Source organism: Nothobranchius furzeri, chromosome 6 (assembly GCF_043380555.1).
Source record: "Nothobranchius furzeri strain GRZ-AD chromosome 6, NfurGRZ-RIMD1, whole genome shotgun sequence".
NCBI classification, from domain to species: Eukaryota; Metazoa; Chordata; class Actinopteri; order Cyprinodontiformes; family Nothobranchiidae; genus Nothobranchius; species Nothobranchius furzeri.
Genome location: NC_091746.1, coordinates 61,596,187 through 61,617,716, shown reverse-complemented (window position 1 = coordinate 61,617,716; position 21,530 = coordinate 61,596,187). Strand labels below are relative to the sequence as shown.

The 21,530-nt window shown below is 41.8% G+C and overlaps 1 protein-coding gene across 6 annotated transcripts in view; it reads right to left on the bottom strand.

The window, feature by feature from the left end:
- Positions 1 to 21,530, bottom strand: part of ntng2b (netrin g2b) — a 124,493-nt gene that overhangs the window by 31,160 nt on the left and 71,803 nt on the right. For 5 of the 6 annotated variants that reach the window (XR_008564019.2, XM_054744501.2, XM_054744502.2 and 2 more), the window contains exon 1: positions 154 to 4,831. The exons of the other annotated variant lie outside the window; for it this stretch is intronic. Coding sequence is in view for 4 of the 5 variants with exons in the window: in XM_054744501.2 (XP_054600476.2) it covers positions 154 to 262 (109 nt within the window). In the remaining variant the exon portion in view is untranslated. Of the gene's footprint in view, positions 1 to 153; positions 4,832 to 21,530 lie in introns of those variants that run through there. 6 annotated transcript variants of the gene reach the window in all.

Here is a 21,530-nt window from a genome sequence, read left to right as displayed (position 1 = left end):
CAATATGAGACATTTAGAATATTGAAGTTTCAGTTTAATTTTAAACGAGTTACATCATTTAGGAAACAACATTTCTCGTGCTTCTACACTTTTACTTCTCTCTTGTTCATCTTTAAAGACAAAAACTACCTACAGATCATAAAAGCAGGTTACCTTTCCTGTCGGTGTTTAAATACTCCATTTCAGATGCAGTCGTTGAACTCTGGCCTTCCTGAACACGCTCATCAGACTTGTGGGGGACTGACATCACATTTATCAGCATCTTAACGATCAGAATCTCAAGATCTAATCCACGGTTATTCAGTTCAGGGCCCGGAGAGCCGGTGTCCAGCACGTTTTAGTTTTAACTCTGGCTCAACACACCTGATTTCAATCAGCAGGTGATTAACAGGCTTCTGCAGAGCTTGATGAGCTGCTGCAGAGGGGATTCAACCACTGAACCAAGCGTGTTGGAGCAGAGAAACTACTAAAACCTACTGGATACTGGTCCTCCAGGCCCAGAATTTAATACCCCTGATCTAATCTATTATTTTTATTCCAGGACATCCAGTTTGGGAGATTTATCTACTGGGATATTTCTACCATGTTCACTACTCTACTCAGATACCTGTCCTGTCAGCTGTTCCTTCTCCATGCGCTTCCTCCTCCACTCTGTCCCCCTCATGGCTGGAAGAGCTTGTCACTATATGTCCATGCTTATCATGTTTATATCCTCAAAACAAAACAGAACAAAAATTGATGCTTTTATGCAATTTTTTTATTTAAATGCCATCACACTCTACCTGTTATTTCAGCACGCCTTTCTCCATACTCTGCCATTTCCCTTTTCTCCTCGTGCACAGATGGTTTAACATTGTAATCATGAGTTTCAGGTATGTGTTCTACAGACTTGTGGTAATCTGAAAAAATCACAATTTTAACTGAAATAAAGACATTTTTAATTTTGCATACGCCATCTCTACTTCTTTCTGACATCCTCAAGAAGCGTACAGGAATTTAAACTGTCTTCTCAATAGAAGTTCCTTAATGATGGGTTCCTTAGCGGGATGTCTTGAAGGATAGGAGGAAGAGAGTTTAACATTTGAACAGCTATAGCTTCCCACCTGCTCCTCATTCCCTACAGGAAGGAGCTGAAAGCAACACCTATCATGCACCAACACACAAATAGCCTTAATAGCACTGTTTTCTACATGTTCCTGCTCAGACAGACGCCTGATTCTAACTGCAGATTTATCTCCTAAGCCTTAATCATGTTCTGAAGGTGCTGCTTATCACTAATTTTATTCAAATCTACATTGTTCAAGCAGGTAGACATCTGCAACCAGTAGGATTCCTGCACTGGCGATGCTAACTCACCCTGCTAACGTTAAAACAGGCTAATACATTAGCCTGATGTACCTATTACTTAGCACCAGTACACAAAAGATAAAACCTATTTCATTCCCCTCCCTCCTCTTCCTCACATAGCTTGATGTTTACAGACACAAGCTGATTAAGGAGTCTGTGTCACCCCTTAGAGCATGCACGGAACCAAATTGACAGCTTCCTCTTGTGGATACATAAATCAACGCCCTCAAGGCCCATGTAAATGACCGTTCGAGATGAGCCAGTTCTGCGCAGATTAGATCACCGGTGATCGGTGCGCAGTGCATGCCGGTTTGTGTCCAACTTAACGCCGACTTGCTCTGACGTCATGTCTATGTAGGCAACGATAACCTCGTGGGATCAAGGCGGCCGCAGATTTTGGAGCAAGGCGCTGCAGTTGCTCTCCACTGGCTGCAAAACCTAGAGCACATGTGTAAGACACAAGGCCTGCGGAGCATTTTTATGTGGCCCGCGGGATAAATATCAAAAATATATTAAAACTGACCCGCTGGCCGATTTTTCTGCAAACACTACATATCCCATGATGCTTTGCGGTGTTAGCGCAGAGCCGAAGCGCCCCCTCCTTTGTGTTTTTTCTAGCGTCTGCTGCCGATGTCTGCAGCTCTGCTGTCTCGGACAAACTAAACACTCCTCTCACTCAGCGCAGAGTTTACTCCAGCTCCACTGGCTACCGCTAGCTGCGCGCATCAAATTCAAATTGCTAACACTAGCATACAAAGTCCGAGATGGTACGGCTCCCATCTACCTGAATCCTCTTGCGAAGCCTTACGTCTCGGCCCGGCCACTCCGGTCATCACAGGATCGTTGGCTAGCAGTGCCTACACCACGCTCAGGACAATCCAGACTCTTCTCATGCATCGTTCCACAAATGTGGAATGACCTACCAAATACTACCAGAACAGCGGCTTCCTTTTCGACTTTCAAGAAACTCCTGAAGACCCTGCTCTTTAGAAAGCATCTTCTAAACTAGCACCCTCCCTGCATCCGTCCCCCTCTCTACTGTCCACTCCTTGTTCCCTCCTCTCCATGATTCATCATGCTGCCTCACTGCCCCCTACGACTGACTGGAAATTGGTTGTTGTTGTTGTTGTTATTGTTGTTGTTAGCCTCAAGGGCAACATGTCGATTATCACTTGTAAGTCTCTTTGGACTCATAAAAATAAACATACTCAGCTATTTGCCGACGTTGAAGCCCAGAAACTGAGATTTTAACCGCTCAGTAATGTGTTCACGACTGAAAGAGAACGTTTTCCAACTAACTTCCAGACCGAGCTGATATAACTCCAGCGAGCAGTGACACGCTCAAATCAGTATGCCTCTGGCTGCTGTAGTTATTTTTCCTCCCCGACACACAACAACTTGGTCAAGCTGCTCAGATGCTCTCCATGTTCAGCAGCACAAGCCTATGTGAGTACCTGTTGTCATCTAATGTTGTCATTATTATGATGAAGATGAACAAAACAACAGGAGTCTCCTCCTCAGCTCAACACCATGATGCAGGTATCTGGCTGGAACAGGTGAGCATCACAGTAAACCAGTGGAGCAAACTGAGCTTTAAATATGTTGGTTTTATGCTCTTTTTCTGCTCCAAAACATGAAAGTTAACAGGTGAGATATTGCATTTTCATTTAAGATAAAATGATATTTTTATTTTGTTGTTGGCCCGTGAGAAAAGATTTTACAGTAAAACAGGAAGTGGAAAGGCTGCTGATAAATGAAGAGAATAGAAATTCCCTTTATTGTTCCTCAGTGGGGAAAACTAGATGTCACAGCAGCGATGACACGTATTACAGGAGAAAAAAAGGAGAATAAAATATAAGAAAAATTAATAACAAGAAAACATAAATCCTGAATAGATTTTAAAAATGCTGAATATACCACAAGTAATGAATACCACTGATGCCTTTTATTTTAAACGGACTTGCTCGTGTGTAATTTGGTTATTCCACATTCAGTGTTGATGCAAAAATAAGTTTGTTTCCAAATTAAAAGGTTCTAAATTGCATATATGTTCATAAAGAAAATGTGCAAATTTGCCGTCACTTTTTCAAAAAACATTAAGTTTGGCCCTCGACTCCATCCCAGATTTTCATTTCGGCCCAGTGTGAGTTAGAATTTGACACCCCTGACCTAGGGCATGATTGGAAACGCCTGGCTCTCACCTGATCTAAGATCTGATTGGTTTCCATTCTGATCCATATATCCTGTGGTAGAATGCGAAACGTTAGTTGATCATGTGTCTTTTGTAAATCATGTTATGTTGATCTGTGATTTATTTTCTTTTGTCACATTTCCTATGAGCACACTAAAAACTACAGCTGAAAACCTTTACTTATTATTACAGTCATATCTTCATATGAATGTGTCTACATTATATGATATCCACAAGCATGTGAGGATGTGTTTCAGTTGCTAACAGGCACCAGAATCAAAATTACAAATTAAACAAAAATTAACGCAAACATGATATCGTCATCCATCGTCACCTACACGTAGGAAAATCTGTCCGACTTAAATGGCGGCTTTCAGCCACTCCCCCTGCTGCACCTGTCTGCTCTCGTGTGTTTTTCAGGCGAGGTGCTGCTCATCTCGAACAAGGCCGATGATTAGTTTTGCTGTAGAGGCCTGGGGAGAGACTCCTATAGGGAAATGTTTATTATAAAATATTTATATTAGGGTCAGGTAGTCACAATGACCACATTGTGGAGGGATTTTCAACATTTGGAGTTTAGAAATGGCAATTTATTTTTTTCCTTCCTTCTCTAGCAGCTTTTCCAATTTTACAAATGTCGGTTGTTTGGCAACATCTGCCCATTTTATTTCCACAAGTCCCGCCTGACGACTCTACCTGGCCTTTTCCAAGCACATAGGTACTTCGTTGATCCCTGAACTTGTCTGCAAAATGGTTTTAGGACAGCCTGATGAAAAGGAGAAGTGCAAATACTGTACCCGGAGGTTCCGAAAGTGGAAACGGACCTTTTGTTCCTATAAGCTGTTACTTCTACAGAAAACAGCAGCCCGTCTTCTGTGTTATTTTCGCCTCATGTTCATGTTCAGATGAAGTTGAATATTTGTGGCCGTGATTCTGTCGTCCGTCCCCCGCTCTGTGATGCTCTGATGCATTGTCATTTTTTAAAAAATCACAAAAGGAGGTGAATAAAATCTGCGCTTTTCTCCAGTTTTATTCCATCCTGTTGCTTTCCATTTCTAACCCATCCATTTCACTCACTCTCCAGATCAATCTATGCTACCCGTGGTGTCAAATCTTTGTCTGAATGACAGACTATCTTGTCAGTGAACTGATACATTCATTTAGATTTGACCTTGAGTTTTTTTTTTGCCACTAGTTTGCACTCGGAGCTGTCAAGTTTCATAATGAAACTTCATCTGCCACACTGGACTCCGCTAAAGTAAAATACAGAAGTCTACAACTAGATTTCCAAGAGATACTGTACCTGTCCCTTCAGATGCTCTCTCTCCTTCCTCCTCTTCCTCCCTGTCCCGCTCACGCTCAGAGGAGCTTGTTGCTTTGTGTCCGTGGCTCTCATGTTCAGACTTGTGGGACACTGAGAAACCACAGTCATAATTAACATAACAAGAGGAGACATCTTGTGGGGTATTTTACCAGCGATTTCCTCAGCTGCCTGAACAATGAGAACTTTCTAATTAGGCAGATTGTGCAGCGGGTTAAGATTACTGATAACGGCTGCTGTCTTCCACTCTTCCGCTGAGACCTTCCTTTCTTTCTTTCTTTCCTTCTGTCTTTCTTTCCTTTTCTCTCGTCTCTTTCTGTCAGATCGCGGATTGCCCCATCAGGGGCCTGAGTCTTGAGCTTGAGAAAAAGCTGTGAGATTCGAAGAGGCTTGAGAAACTCTGGGTGTGAAGGAGATGACACACACTTGCTTTTATGTGAATGTCATGAAACTGTGCTTCTTTATTCCCCCTGAGAATATCTAGACTTTTATGTTTTATCATTTCTTTTTTGCCCAAAAAGATAAGTATTTATAGCACCATCTGGCTGCTTTATTTTACAGTAACGTTTCCTCGTTGAAGGACATTTTCATATTGAGATGTAATGTTCCGTCTCACAAAGCAAATCAAAACTCGACATTGTGGCAAACGCACTAATAAAACTGAATTTTAATTGCCTCTTATTTAGGATTCTTATGTTTGTATCCCTCTCTCCTTCAGGGCTTTAGAAGGTTCCCATGATCCTTTGCGTTATGTTTTAAGGCTACAGACAGTGAAAAGAACTGGTTTAGTTTTATATCAAAAGTTCTCATCGATCCACTTTTCCATTTCTTGCCACAAATACAAAACCAAAATCTCCCTCAAAGAGTCGATTACCGTTAATAACCAATCACGTGAAGTGACCGCATCATGCACATCATTGAGGGACTAATAATCTCCGAGCCACCAGAGATTACCAAGCTTCCCGTTTCCATCTGCTTCCCCTTGAGGTGTTTAGTGCAGGCATGTATGTTTGCAGGCATGCTTCTTCTTCTTCAGAGAGGATCTCTGCTAGCATCCTACTCCCCCACGGTGCCTCCCCCCTTCAGGCTATCTCCTGCCCACTCATTCCCCCTCCTCCATCCCACCCACCCTCCCACCTTCCAGCTCCGGTGAGACAGGATGTCGGCAGCTGTTCTCACAGCAACCCCGGACCGTTTCACACAACCTGGCATCGTGCCCTGATTGCATCTCATCAGAGTAACCCCGGCCTACGTCGACTCGTGTCCTCCGCTGGCCCCACTAGACCCGCTTTCTCACACATCTGTCACAGCTGCACACACCAACACACGGTTGCTGACAGAAACCAACTCCACTGATGAAACACATCTCAGTCGTTTGGAAAGCTGCTGCTGCCCAGTGGTGAGCGTAAACGAAGCTGATCTCAGTAACCCTTTGCTGCCTTGGAGGTGGGGTGATTCCTGATATTAATCTCTGTCAGCTCAGCCCAAACAGTCTGACATCAAACGTCAGCAGCTGGAGCGTTGCAGGCTCCTGCTCGCTCTGCACGGACTAAAAGAACCGTGTGTGAGAGTCTGTTGGGCTTTGTAAGGCATGACAGTGATGAAGCTCTTTATCTGCCCCCTCGCTGGCAGGGACACCGAGCCTAAACCAACAGACAGTTACCTCAAACAACACAAGATGGTTGTATTTATATTATGACACTTCACACATTAATCCTGCCGATGCAGTAGTTTGTAATCTGCAGTCGTTTTGGCGAGGTTAAGTTGGGCTTTGCCCTGATTCTGTCTTCGTGTCTGTTCTTCGCTCTGATCCCACGGCTGATGTTCCTCAATCCCCTCCATGTCTCAGAATGATGCAAACACAATGCCAGCTGAAGTCAGTCGCTCACTGATTTTTCGATGCTCGTACAACTTTTGTTTCTCTGCAGACCCCTTACTGCCTCTCACACACCCAATATGAATATATCTGACTATCTAATCTAAACAAACCCCTCTGGTATGTGATATGATTCAGATCAGAACGTGTGAGAAGACTTAGACTCTCACCACCTGAAAAAGGCTCATTTCAGAGCTTCCACATCATAAACATCACAATGATTTCATGTAAGGTGACTGTTTTCAGCTGCTGCAGGGCTCCTCTTACCTCCCTCCTCAACATGCATCAGCTTTGAATGTTCTCCAGTTTCTGTTGTGCTTCCATGAACTCTAATGATGGATTCATCTATAGCTGGAAGGTGATGATGAGCAACGACAGATTGATGGGAGTGATCCTCTGGGACTGGGTGAGAAAAATGGGAGTGTTCGGAGATTGTTTCTGAATAACTGAAGTCTTCTGGGGGAGGGTCTGAGGGAGGAGGAAGACGCTGTGGCATCTCAGACGAAGAGCCAGTGGTTAAAACGTGATGCATTTGTGGAACTGAGCTCGATGCATCACTGCTTTCTGCTGGAGGAGCTCTGCTCTCTGTTGCATCAAAGGCATTAGGACAGAAAATGTAAATGCAATGAGGAATGGGCAAGCTAAGACATTAGCATAAGAGATGCTGCCTCAGATTGTTTATCTAAAGAAAGCCTTACTTTTTCCTTTTTTTACCTCCCTTTTCAAATTTACACACACACAAGTGTACACATCCACAACACACACAAGTGCGAACACACAACCAAAGTGTGATTTCTCACTGCTGAGATAGGCTAAACTCTAAAGCCGCTCCACAGCCCTTTCACTGGTGGAAATGCTGTTGAGCTTGCAAACATTGTGCCCATTAAGGGTGTGACTATTGTTGATACGGCTGTAGAGACAAATCACACAGCGTTCGTCATAATGTGTTAATCTGGTTGGTGCTTCTGATGTTTGTGACCACATGAAGTTTGGTGATTGAATGAGCGCCGACAAATAGCAACGAAGCCAATCTCACGCCTTTAGCTCAGCAGTGAATCATTCATTGAATCATGAATACACAACAGAGGAGACAGATGTGATTGCCTAAAAAATTAGGAGTTAAAAAATTACTAAGTTTGCTTAACAGGAAAAAATAAATCAGTTAAGTCATTTTCTCACCAGTTCTTGCTTTTTTCAATTTAGACAAACAGCTGCTGAGATCAGACTAATCCAAACTCAGATACGTGAAACGGTTTACCTAAAAAATAAATTTAGACTGTAAATAAAGTCCAAATTTCTTGCTTCTGCCCCTTGACCTGTAATCCATCTCTTCAACCTTTAAAGAGACAATGTGTAGTTTTTACCATTAATCTCTGGAAACTAACCATCAAAATGTTTTATGAATTAAATGATGCTCAGTTGTTGAAAAATATTGGCAGCTTTTATAAACATATAAGCAAAAAAATCAGATCTAAACTACACGGGAGCGGATCTGAGGGTGTTTCTCAATGTCAAGGCACCTGGCCTCGCAAGGCAATGTCTTGCAAGGCCAGTTGCCTTGCTTACCAGGACACCGTCCTTCCTTGGTCAAAGAAAACAGTTAAGTGGAACAGACTTACATCACGTCATATGACACATGATGTAACATAATATTTTACACATAGAAGTTTCAATATAAACTTTTTAAATTGTGTATGTATTGGGTAAATTAAATATGTAAGCAAGTTAGTACCCGCTAGCCAACGAAGCTGCAACTACTAAGCTAACTACGTTGGATGTAAAAAATATTTTAGATAACAGCCCAATAGCTACAACTTGAAATTATCCCCAGAAGTAGCTGCCAGCTTCTGATCCGCCATCCTTTTGAAAATGCTGCAGTGTATTCTGGGAAATGTTTGACCAAGGCTAGGCTACACAACACCTCCCATGTTCAGGCTGGCTTTTGCGTGACCTTCGTCACCACCCTCTCCTTATTCTGCTCTTTCTACCTATTCCGCCTTTCCCGGGATCCACTGATTCCCCTCTTTCCCATTCATTTTCTTTCTCCCCTTCCTTACATTTTAATCAAACTTTTTAATTTTTCTCATTTGAAATATATTTTTAATCATTTTCTGAATTTTTTTAACATTTACATTTTTTGTTTTTGTGAAGCGCCTCGAGGCGTTATATAAAAGATTGTTTTCTTTCTTTCTTTCCTTGCTCAGCCAGTTAAGTGGCTAACAAAAGAAGAACAGACGCCTCAGTAGAACATGGACATCAGATCATGCCTAGGTGGTTCTTGATGACGTATCTCCTACGCAACCAGGGCGGGACCAAGACATCAAGGCAAGGTTATTTGGCATTGAGAAACCCCCTAAATCTCTGGGCAACACCATGCTTCCTTCTACGGAAGCCCGTGAGGACAAAATGCATTTACTTAGCATTTACAAGCGGTTACAAAACCTTCGCCATTCATAAATGTTGTTTTACACATTGACCTCTTCACTCATTGCCAGTGATGAATGGGTATCTGATTCAATTTTACTGGATGTTGCACTCCCAGGAATCTTTTACCCTAATGAACATTTGTTGGCGAGGTCTTACTCAAACACAAAAATACTGCTTGCATGCAGTGATGTAGGCATATACTGCCTCCTATCGCCAGGGAAAAATACACACCTTCACCTTATTGGTGTTAGAAGGTGGAGCGGCGGTCTCCCTGTCGGATCTATGGATGCAATTGGGTCTATTGCTGACTTCCTCAGCACATACAATGTGTTACCTACTAGCTGTTTTGGGATGCTGGTGTCTGCTAAGTGAAAAGTAATGTAATATAAACATGGCTTTCATACACCAACGCAAGTCTTCTAAAATGATGATCAATCTTAAGTTTTCAACTACTCATCATACCTCTGCTTTACGGAAAATGCATGTTATTTTGGGAAGAGCATCCAAGCACATCTCATGGCACTACCAAAAAGTGAATCCTAACACTATTTGAACATCCATTCCACTATGTAAAGTTTTCTAATAATTTTGCTCCTGAAAGGACTTGATTGGATGTAGCAATGCACAACATGTATTTAAACAAGCAACAGTTAAATAGCATCTACAAGGGAAGATTCTAGTATTGCGCTAACAAGGATTTCCTAAGCTAATTAAGACACAAATAGAATAATTAGTATCAAGCACGCTCACATTGTTAGTTATTTGAAGCCTACATGCACGAAGGGTCCAGGGTGCTATGTATCAAGATAAAACAAATTAATCTAGTCTTCAACAGGTTTAAAATTAATTAGGTTGATTAGTGACGATTGTCCTTGGGTGTGTATATGAGTGTGTAAATGGATGTCTGTCCTGCTTGTGTGTGGCCCTTTGATGGGCCGACTCACATTGCTTCAGTTCATTAATATTTGCTGACATTTGTTCCTGCACTGCTCTCTGAAGGTCCCTCAATGGCATTTTCATCTGGCTAAGGTTTGGACTTTGCACCATCACAACCCTTTCATTCTTTTTTTATTCTGTTATAAATCTGATGCAGTGTTTGGGATTGCTGTTCTGTTTCATCACTCAGATTGGTTCAAGTCTCAGATGTCTGACAGACATCCTCACATTTGACATTAGAAATCAGAGGAGTTTCTGGACCCCTCAATACCTGCAAATTGCCCAAATCATCAGTCCTCCACCACTGTGCTAACAGTAAGCTGGTAGATGTTAGTCCAAGTATGCTTTTTTATATAGCTAACCTGACAAGTGAGGCTATAGAGTCAGCGATGAAGCACTCTGGATTTTCACAATTTGTCCAAGCATTACATCACCTGATCTGATCTTGAAGTTAATTTGCAGAAATGCCCTTTCCTGGGGAGATTGGTACAAGTCCTATATTTGTCCACTTCTGAACACATTTTCTCCCCATAAAATGATTATAGCCTAAACAAACATAAATAAATTAAAAATCCACACTGGAGATATCAAAGGTTTTGAACGACTCTTCTTAACCCTCTCAGGCTCAAAATAAGTTTTCATAAAAGGACGAACAACTAAGTCCTTCAGGGGTACTTCTGAGTTAAAAAATGCTCATGAAATACGTACGTGGAGTAACCAGGTAGGTCGGTTTTAACATTGCAAATCTGCAACGCCTGCCTCCAGAGGGTTAAAATAGAACCCATTATGGTCTAGGGGTTGATCTATCGGCTGCATCAGAGAACATTTTAGGCACGTTCCAAAAGTGGCTCTATCGCGCCGCTGAAAACACGATTGTGTTTTGCTGCAAGCCACTTCTGGGACACATCAATTTCTGCTGTTAACATAGGTCTAGACAGGAAATGACACACTATATCAGTCTAATACATCTGGCAATTTTCGAAATAAAAATTATTGCAGAGATGCAGATACATGTCACCAAACAGCTTATTTACTCCCAGCGTCTTTGAGAAATGCAACGGTGCACCTGGCGATGGAGAGGCACGACATAACACATATGACATCAAACAATGATATCAAACGCGATCTTCTTCTTCTTCTTCTTCTTTTTGGTTTAATGGTGGAGGACCTGAATGAACCCCAATCTTTGAAGAGTTGAGGGATTTTGTGATTTCTCAAGTCCAGCGAGGAGGAAGGCAGAGAAGCCGCTGAGTGTCTGAGGCGCTGCCCTGATGTGGATTGGTGCAACGCAAAACACACAACCTTTCATCTGCCATTCTGCACCACTGATGACTCCAGTGTGGATTGGGGGTAAGAGATGTTCAATAAGCAATATGGGTTATATATAGAGTGAAATTCACACAAGAAAGCGTTTTTGTGTATTTATTGTGATAATTGACACTGCTGGTTCTGCTCTGTGCATATTCTGTTTAACTAACGTCGAGGTGCAACACTGTGTCTAAGACTGTTAATTATGCCCATTTCTAACCTAATTCTTCCCTTCCAACAATGCTAAAGGCCAGTTGGGCAGCCGTGACAGCTCTAATCTCGAATGTCCGACCATGTGTGGGCTGTTAAGCATGCTCTTGGAAGGACTTAGGTATCATCTTGGTGTAATTTTTGAGGACAATGAGTGTGCTGTCTGTTGAATGTGACGCGTAGCCAATCAAAAGGTGAGGTGACAGAAGTGCACAGCATGCTCCTCCTTTGGCATGTTTGGTTACTTCCAAGTCACGTTTCATCTTGAAAGATTTTGCAAGATTTCCTGTCTGACCGGTAACTTTGGTCTGGGAAATTGGTTTGTGTGTAGTTTTTAGTTTTTGCCATTAGATGATGATGAAAACCAGATCACATTTGTTGTGTCTTGATATTTAAAACCTAATTTGAAAAGTTTCTGTACTTCTTTTCTTCTCAGGATTTTATCACAACTATAACAAAATCACACAATGGAGCTATTTTACTACCATGTGGTACCTACCTTCAGTTATATCAAAATAATGAACATTTAGAGAACTCATATGTGAGTTTTCACCTCCAGAAGCAGGATCGTGGATAGTCGTATCCACTGCATGCAAAGAAAATGTAAAATGAAAGTATTTTTGTCATTTCCAGCCATCCAAAAGCATCATCCAATGAAATGCATCAACAGTCTAAGCTGCTTCTAACCATAATCCTCTAAAAAGGCACCCGTCTGTACAAACGGACTTTTACTGTCCCATGACACACTCACACACCTACTATACAAAAATGCACACACAAATACACAAAATAAGCAAACATTGTTCCTGTGCTTCCACACTTTTGGGTGTCTTCCTCACAAATGCATTTGCATAATAATGAGATCATTTGTCATTTGTGTTAATAAAACCCAAGAAAGTACAACAATAACATCTAATGCTACCTGTCAGTCCTAGCATCCTCATCATTTATTACCAGAGCGTGAGCTAGTGATTTAGCCCCGCGCTAATGAAGACATTGTAATTCACAATCTGTTAACATCTGCAAGAACACCTAATGGAGTCCGACTACATGGATGTTATTAATGTGTCACATGATTTTCCAGACATGATCCAATCTGTCACTTTCTCTCCTCCTGAAGCCAAGTTCAGTTCTAATCAGAAAGGCTTGGATCTGAGTAGAGAAGTCCACCACTGGTGCCTTTGCCTGCATGCTTCGTGTTCTCCAGGTGTGCGTAATGGAGTGCGAGACGGCATTTCGGGAGTTATTTTGGATGAAAAATAAAGTGTGATCACATGAGGCCGAGTGGTGTTGTGGGTAGATTTATGACGGTTTTAGGATTTGGTCCCTCTGACCTCCCCTCTCCCCCCATCCGGTCACCAACACCCATCTGTCCAGCTGACCAATGGGATGCAAGCTCAGTGGATCAGACTCTCTTGCCAATAGGTTGCTAATCCTCATCTGAGCATGCTCACAGTCTTAACTGGGGCAGAGACAAGACAAAGGATGCAACTACTATGACATGCATTGCTGTCTAAAGCTAATGTTGTGTTTAAAAAGGCAGACCCACTCTGGCGCCGTACACCTGCTTTATTACTCTTCTGCACAACTTGCAGATAAAGTTCAGCACATGCAGCCATGTTGATAATATTTCAGACTGACCCAGCATGTACAGATAGCATTTGACTGTCAGAGGAAATAACAGATTAACGTTTATTTTACTCAAGAATGATGATCTAGTTGTTAAAGTTGTTGAACCTTCACCACACAGTGGGCTAAAAGTGTGTGTGTGTGTGTGTGTGTGCGTGCGTGCATGCGTGCATGCGTGTGTGAGTGTGTGTGTGTGTGTGTGTGTGTGTGTGTGTGTGTGTGTGTGTGAGTGTGTGTGCACATTTGTACAAACAGAAGCGGCGGCAGCTCGATGAGAATGGAACCGAAGACCTCAGATCCCCAGGAGGACAAGGACGGGACGGAGATGATTTATGGGTTTCACTGAACTGCACCATATGCCCACCATAAATCTAAGCACACACTTGTGCACTTACACACTCACACACAACAAGGTTTTTTTTACATGCATCAGGGTCAGGTTAAAACCAGGCTACACTCTTCTAAAGCTGAGCTTTTTAGGAAACGGTCCTCTGCTGTTATCCGATTCTCCGGTTTGGTGTCCCAGAAGTGTACCTGAAAGCTCTGTGCTACTTTGGGATGTTTCTAACAGCACAGTGACTGTTGAACTGAATTATCTATGCAGCATTTCTATTTTTAGAAATCAACTTTTTGGTTTTCTGGGTTTAAATATTAACCATTTTGACATCACTGGATTGCATCTTTGTTCAGTGACTAATTAAATAAACATTTAAGTAATTTTATGTGACGTGTTGAAGTTTTATTCTTACATTTTATCTTTTGTTTTAGATGTCTATTAGTTTATTTCTCCCTAAGCTGTAGACTCCATCATCCCCTCCGCTCCCCTTCATGTGTGGCTCATTACACACCTGCTGCTCATCTGCCCGTTAACACCAGCTGTTTTGACTCAGTAATTACCCATCCCTGTGTTTTGACTCCACAGTTTCTTAAACCCATTTTAAGGATTGTGTCCCTTCACCTGATTGATTAAAACCAACTAGTCTTGGATCGGAGTCAATTGCTTTGATGTAGAAGTCAAACCATCACTTTGGGTTCAACATTCTCACTGTGACACTTTAATTATCAAACAAAGATATGGCTTTGCAGTTGATTGAATTTCGTTTTCTTGCTTTTGTAAGTAAACAACAGATTATCCTGCTGGAAAAGCAGCATAGACCAGAAGAAGAAGAAGAAGAAAATATCATTTCTATAGCGCCTCTCAAGATAAAAATCACAAGGCGTTTCACAAAAACAAAAACAAAAAATATAAAAATTGTAAAAATATAAAAAAGCATTTCGAAAATGTTTAAAAAGAGAACACTGAGTTTAACTGAGTATGCTGCATGTGAAAATATTCTTCTACCTCTATGTCCTGAATTAGCCGCAGAAAGGAAATAAGCGGAAAAATAACCCAGTCAGAGAAAGTCTGTCTCTTTCATGTCACATGGAAAATTATTATTGCTTAACTCGCCTGCCTCAACTTGCGATCGTGGAAGGCTGTATTGACTTAGTGGCCAGGTGAGAGCAGTGTGTCTTGGTTAGAAGCTAACCATTAGCATTAGCAACTCTAAAACATGACAGAACACATTCTGGTTTGTGTTTTTTTGTGAAGATAAAACATAAAAATTGCAATTTTTTACCTAAAAAAGAGCAAACAAAGGCAGCGGAAGAGTTGTGTTCCTGTTAGCCAATCAGAGGCAAGGTGTTTGCATGAGTAAGTCTCATAATACTGGTGTTTTCTCCCCCCCTACTCCTCCAGCTAACGTTCACTTGATGAGCTTATTTCCCACAGAGAACACCCAACAAGGCATTCATTCGTACCAGAGACGGGATGTGATTCCACCATTGAAGCTGATTCCATTCATATCTCCATACGCTGCCAGCAGTACGATACATTAACGATACGGTGAAACCTTCCGACGATACGATTTGGTACGATTTGTACCTGCTCACAATTCATTAATGATTTGAAAATGATTTTCGATTTGATACATTTCATGATGCGATTTGAAATGATTCAACAAATATTAAATAGTTTACAAGCACATCTGGTTTTTAAAACATCACGATGTTTTCCCCTCTTCTCTGTAAAGGATTAATTTGATCCTCTATTAGTATTTGATGAATCAATAAATTCTACATGAAAAGGCAATGTTCTTCATCGGTGATATTTACATATTATACATATTTCCATTGCTACAATACTCTGTTGAAATAGGAGGGTTGAAATGAGGTTTAGACTGTCACTCTGCACAGAAAAATAACCAAACAGAATCAGAAAATTATTAGAGTTCATCAAATAATCATTAGGAATTATTACAAAATACCTTAAACATCAGAAAATTGTTCTAAATATTGTAATGATCCATATGGGGCAATATTAAAGGCTGTAGCCTGATGTTACTGTTTCTTGATGTTACTGTTTCTGTAAGAGAAAAGTGAATGCTGGAGATGCAGGGAGATGTGAGTTTAACTCAGCTGTTTACTGGATCTCTCTGGACCACTGTTAAGAGCAAAATGTCATTATATGTGGTATTTTTTAGGTCTGCACAAATGTTACAATGATAAGGGATTATTTTGAATCACCTGACACAAAGCTTCGGGTGTGCAGATTAATACAAATGCTCGGAAAAATACGCTGCTGCCGAGACCAGAGATCGTGTCACAGACTTGTAGTTTTCAGGATCTTTATTTTATTTTGGCAAGTTAAGACAGGAAGCACGTACGTTGGTTAGTATTGTGCCAAGTTTTTTTTTTCTGCGGCTGCGCAGTGCGTACCACCTGACGTCTGCTAAAAGAGATTGATGAGATGTTCGATGTTCCTCAAAACTGAAGACATAGCAGATAAATTATAAAGTAATTGATGTAACTATGGTTTTTTACTGAGGAGAGACGCACATGGAAAGATTTATTGCAATGTAGCCATCAGTTTTATATGATGTACACTGAAGCTACCGGTGCAGTTGCATTGCTAACATTACAGGTGCTGGCCAGTAAATTAGAATATCATCAAAAGGTTGAAAATATTTCAGTAATTCCATTCAAAACGTGAAACTTGTACATTATATTCATGCAATGCACACAGACCAATGTATTTCCGATGTTTATTACGTTTAATTTTGATATTTATAGGTGACAACCAATGAAAACATCAAATCTGGTATCTCAGAAAATTAGAATATTCTAAAGGCCAATGAAAAAATGTTTGTTTCTCTAATGTTGGCCAACTGAAAAGAATGAACATGAAAAGAATGTGCATGTATAGCACTCAATACTTAGTCGGGGCTCCTTTTGCCTCAATAACTGCAGTAATGCGGCGTGGCATGGACTCGATCAGTCTGTGGCACTGCTCAGGTGTTATGAGAGCCCAGGTTGCTCTGATAGTCATCTTCAGCTCCTCTGCATTGTTGGGTCTAGCGTATTGCATCCTCCGCTTCACAATACCCCATAGATTTTCTATGGGGTTAAGGTCAGGCGAGTTTGCTGGCCAATCAAGGACAGGGATACCATGGTCCTTGAACCAGGTGCTGGTGGTTTTGGCACTGTGTGCAGGTGCCAAGTCCTGTTGAAAGGTGAAGTCTGCATCCCCATAAAGTTGGTCAGCAGCAGGAAGCATGAAGTGCTCTAAAACTTCCTGGTAGACGGCTGCATTGACCCTGGACCTCAGGAAACAGAGTGGGCCAACACCGGCAGATGACATGGCACCCCACACCATCACTGACGGTGGAAACTTTACACTGGACCTCATGCAACATGGATTCTGTGCTTCTCCGCTCTTCCTCCAGACTCTGGGTCCTTGATTTCCAAAGGAAATGCAGAACTCGCTTTCATCAGAAAACATAACTTTGGACCACTCAGCATCAGTCCAGTCCTTTTTGTCCTTGGCCCAGGCGAGACGCTTCTTGCGCTGTTTCATGTTCAAGAGTGGCTTGACACACGGAATGCGACACCTGAATCCCATGTCTTTCATGAGTCTCCTCGTGGTGGTTCTTGAAGCGCTGACTCCAGCTGCAGTCCACTCTTTGTGGATCTCCCCCACATTTTTGAATGGGTTTGTCGTCACAATTCTCTGCAGGGTGCGGTTATCCCTAGAGCTTGTACACTTTTTTCTACCACATTTTTTCCGTCCCTTCGCCTGTCTGTTAATGTGCTTGGACACAGAGCTCTGCGAACAGCCAGCTTCTTTAGCAATCACCTTTTGTGTCTTGCCCTCCTTGTGCAAGGTGTCAATGATTGTCTTTTGGACAGCTGTTAAGTCAGAAGTCTTCCCCATGATTGTGGTGCCTTCAAAACAAGACTGAGGGACCTTTTAAAGGCCTTTGCAGGTGTTTTGAGTAAATCAGCTGATTAGAGTGGCAGCAGGTGTCTTCTATATTCAGCCTTTTCAGAATATTCTAATTTTTTGAGATACCAAATTTGGAGTTTTCATTAGTTGTCACTTATGAATATCAAATTTAAATGTAATGAACATTGGAAATACATTGGTCTGTGTGCATTGCATGAATATAATGTACAAGTTTCACGTTTTGAATGGAATTACTGAAATATTTTCAACCTTTTGATGATATTCTAATTTACTGGCCAGCACCTGTATGACCGAACCACCGGTTCAGATTGGTGAATCTCTCCATCCCTATTAGAGACCACAGCAAACATTTTAAAAAAGAGTAAATGAGGCCTTTAATACATGTTCTGACTGATTTCTACAGAAAAAGCATTAAATTTTGATGTAAAGTTAACAAAAATAACTTTTCTTGGACATTGACGTCCTTCACGGTGAGTTTTCTTCCAAACTTCTGCAGTTCCTCTGCAACATTTAGGTTTCTGTCCGGACCTCCTCACAACCAATCACGATACTGCTTTGAGTTTTCTCCTAATGTCAGCCAAACAACAAAAGTGCTGTGTCATTCAAACACACAAAAAGAAGAAGAAAGAAAACACTTATAAGGGATTTCTTTAAGACCAAAAAAAGTCAGATGGCTTCACATTGGTGCAGAAATCCCAGCTCCTCCCACACTTTAAGTGCTTTTTTTTTGGCCCAACATTAAAAGTCATCTGCTAACCAAGTTGGCAGGTTTTAATTTAGTATGAAGGCTTGCTGGGCTGGAAGGACCACTTTACTGTACATCAAGGCAGCTGACAGAATCTGTTCACATCTATCCTGGGTGGTTTCAACTCACTCAGTCAGAACAAATAAAGTCTGAATGTCTATACACTTTGACGACCTTGCTCTCGAGACTGGACAATTCACATCCAACATTAATGGTGGGGGTATAAATAGCCGGGGAAACGGTCAATGTTCGTCTTAAGACCTCCAGTAAGTCGCAGGCTGAATTATGTATGATTTCAACACTGACACAAACACCCCGCCTGTCAGAGTCTATAAGCACATCCACCAGCACACACATCTGATTTGTCACAAGTGTGTAGGAAGTCCTTGCTCCAGTGGGATCTGATCATCATGTCAGGCAGCAGAAAATACATTTATTTGTCTTTATTTAGGTAAAAATAAGTTGTATCCAACTGACATCTCATCTTTGATAAAATGCAAAAATTGATGTGGTTATCATTGAGCATGTTAAAATTCAGTGTTTTACTTATATTTACAATATGTAGGAATTCTAATAATCACTAATGTTTCAATCATGCTGGAAGGACGTTACATTGGAACAGATTTCCTTTTTAGCTGGCTGGGAAGTTGCCAGTTTTTTCCTTTGAAAAAAACCAAAGTACGGTGCCCGTCTGTTGACATTGAGGGGGAAAAAAGTAACTTGTGGCCATGAGATACTTAATGCATGGGAACGAGTTGTTAACTCGTTGCCACGACTTATTAATGCGTTCCCACAAGTTATTAATATGTATTAATATATCGTGGGAACGCATTAATAAGTCGTGGCCACGAGTAACTTTTTTTCCCCTCAATGTCACCAGATGGGCATTGTACCAAAGAGGGACGTAGTTTCTGTTTACAATCTGTGAACCCGCAAGGTTGTTGCTGAAGTGCCAGCTTTTGGCATTTGTAATTCAACACCTGCAGGCTGAAAGCTTCAGAGTTTTTGAAATAACTGAAGCCATGAACAAGAATGACCCAGAAGTTATTTCTTGTACCTCTAAAAAGCGATGGCATTGTTTGGTTTTACTCTAATATTGGGTGAAGAATGCTAGAGGCTGAAGTTAAGCTAACAATGCTAACGGTGAATTAGAGGCAAAAAGTCAGCTCTAAAAATTTTCTCAAGCTATTTTTTTCAATTCTTCTGAGCTGATTTGTAACTGGCAACAGCCATGAAACTCCCGGAACGGTGAGAAAGTCACCTTTTGTTTACAAAAATGGACTGCAGTACCCAAATTTGACCACAGGATGTCATTCTTACTTCATATTGGATCTTCAAAGGTCTACATGGACTTTAGATGAAAAAAAAGATGAAATCTGCTGCTTTACCCATGTTCAAGTAGAGAACAACTTCTAAACATTTCTGTAAGTTCAAGTTTAACTTCTAAATTACTTTAAAAAATTGTAATGGAGGACACAGTCACTAAAGACTGGATTTAAAGGGGAACTAGACAGTTTTGTCTTTTGCCCGTTTGGAGAACCAAAACCAAAACCTATTTCCTCGCTTGTCTATTTAACACCTTAATCCAGGGCTATTCAGTTCTGGGCCTTGAGGACTGGTATCCAGCATGTATTAGTATTAACCCTGCATCAACACACCTGATTTCAATCAGCAGGTGATTAACAGGCTTCTGCAGAGCTCGATGAGCTGGTGATTCAAACACTGAATCAAGTGTGTTGGAGCACAGAAACCCCTAAAACATGCTTAAGACCAGGGCGATAGGGGCTGGGTGGCCTTACATGAATCGCTTCCGGTCGGTAACAAGATGGCGCCTGTGCTTGGCTTAGCCGCAGTCACTGGCCACTTTTTCAAACTTTTCTCCACTAACCTCCTCTTTTCCACCTTGCTCCTGTCTGCGATCCTCTTCAGTAGTGTCCCTGCTACCATCTCCTATGATCGCCAGTCAGACTCTTTTGCCCTTCCGTTCATTCACGATTGCCCAGGATGCACCGAGGACGTACCTCCCTGATTGTTTATCTGAGTGGCGCACTGCCCCGGAGCCAAACGACGATTGCAACCAGGGCGCCTCCAGCGATGTTTATCCGGTCCCGGGAAAACGTCAGAGTAAAAGAGGTAAACGAGCAGGAATCCAGGTGAGAATAAGACTTCTCTTAAAGCGTGGTTTATCTGGTAAACATCGGCGCGATCTTCTAGCTTCTTGTCCTTTGTTTGGTGACCTGAGCGCTACTTCAGTTGGGACGCGGTTCATCCATCCAAGTTTTTTAAGGTCGGTTTATCCTCATTCCTCAGTGGTTTCGCCTCCTGTTCCCTCCATAAGTGGTTTTTATAAACATCGGGGATCTAACCCTGCAAATTTATGTCCACTAACTCCAGTTGTTCCTGCAGTTTCTGATTCCTCCACCTCACTCAGCATGGCTCTATTAAATACCCGTTCTGTTAACAACAAGTCCTTCCTGCTCAATGATTTAATTTTCTCTAAAAACCTGGAAAACCTTTTCTGTTTCTGACTGAAGTTTGGCAGCAAACATCTGATTACTCTGGTCTGATTGAACTCTGCCCGAGTAGTTATTCTTTTCTTAGCCAGTCCCGGGGTTCTGGTCGTGGTGGAGGCCTAGCTGTTGTTTTCAGAGACCATCTTCCACGTAGCTCTACAACCTCTGGTCACTTTGCTTCCTTTGAACTGCAGCTGATTAAAGTCGGGCGTAAGGACCCGTTCTACTGTGCTGTGGTCTGTCGTCCACCTGATCCAAACAGTTCTTTCCTTCAGGAGTTCAGTGACTTTCTATCCTCCACTGTGAAGCTGTCCAGACTGGTGATTGTTGGTGATTTTAACATCCACGTTGATCCCTCAGATCATTTTGCCATGAATTTCTCCAGCCTTATGGACTCCCTCAGCTTTACCCAGCATGTTTCTGGCCCCCCACACACCAGGGGGCACACTCTTGACCTTGTTTTTATCCTGAGTCTAAATGCTGACAGTGTTTGTCCTGAGGACGTTTATATTTCAGATCACCATTGCATTTTCTTTAACTTGTCAGTTTCTGCATCCCCACCTCCTGCTCGCCGTATGGTTAGTTCTCGTTTTCTTAATGAGAGCACAGCTAGCAATTTTTCTGCTGCATTTGATCCACCCTGTTCTTCTGATAATGACCCAGATTCCTAAACTTCTCAGTTTAACGAGCACTGCCTCTCCATTCTGGACAACATCTGTCCTGTCAGAACCAGATCAGTTCC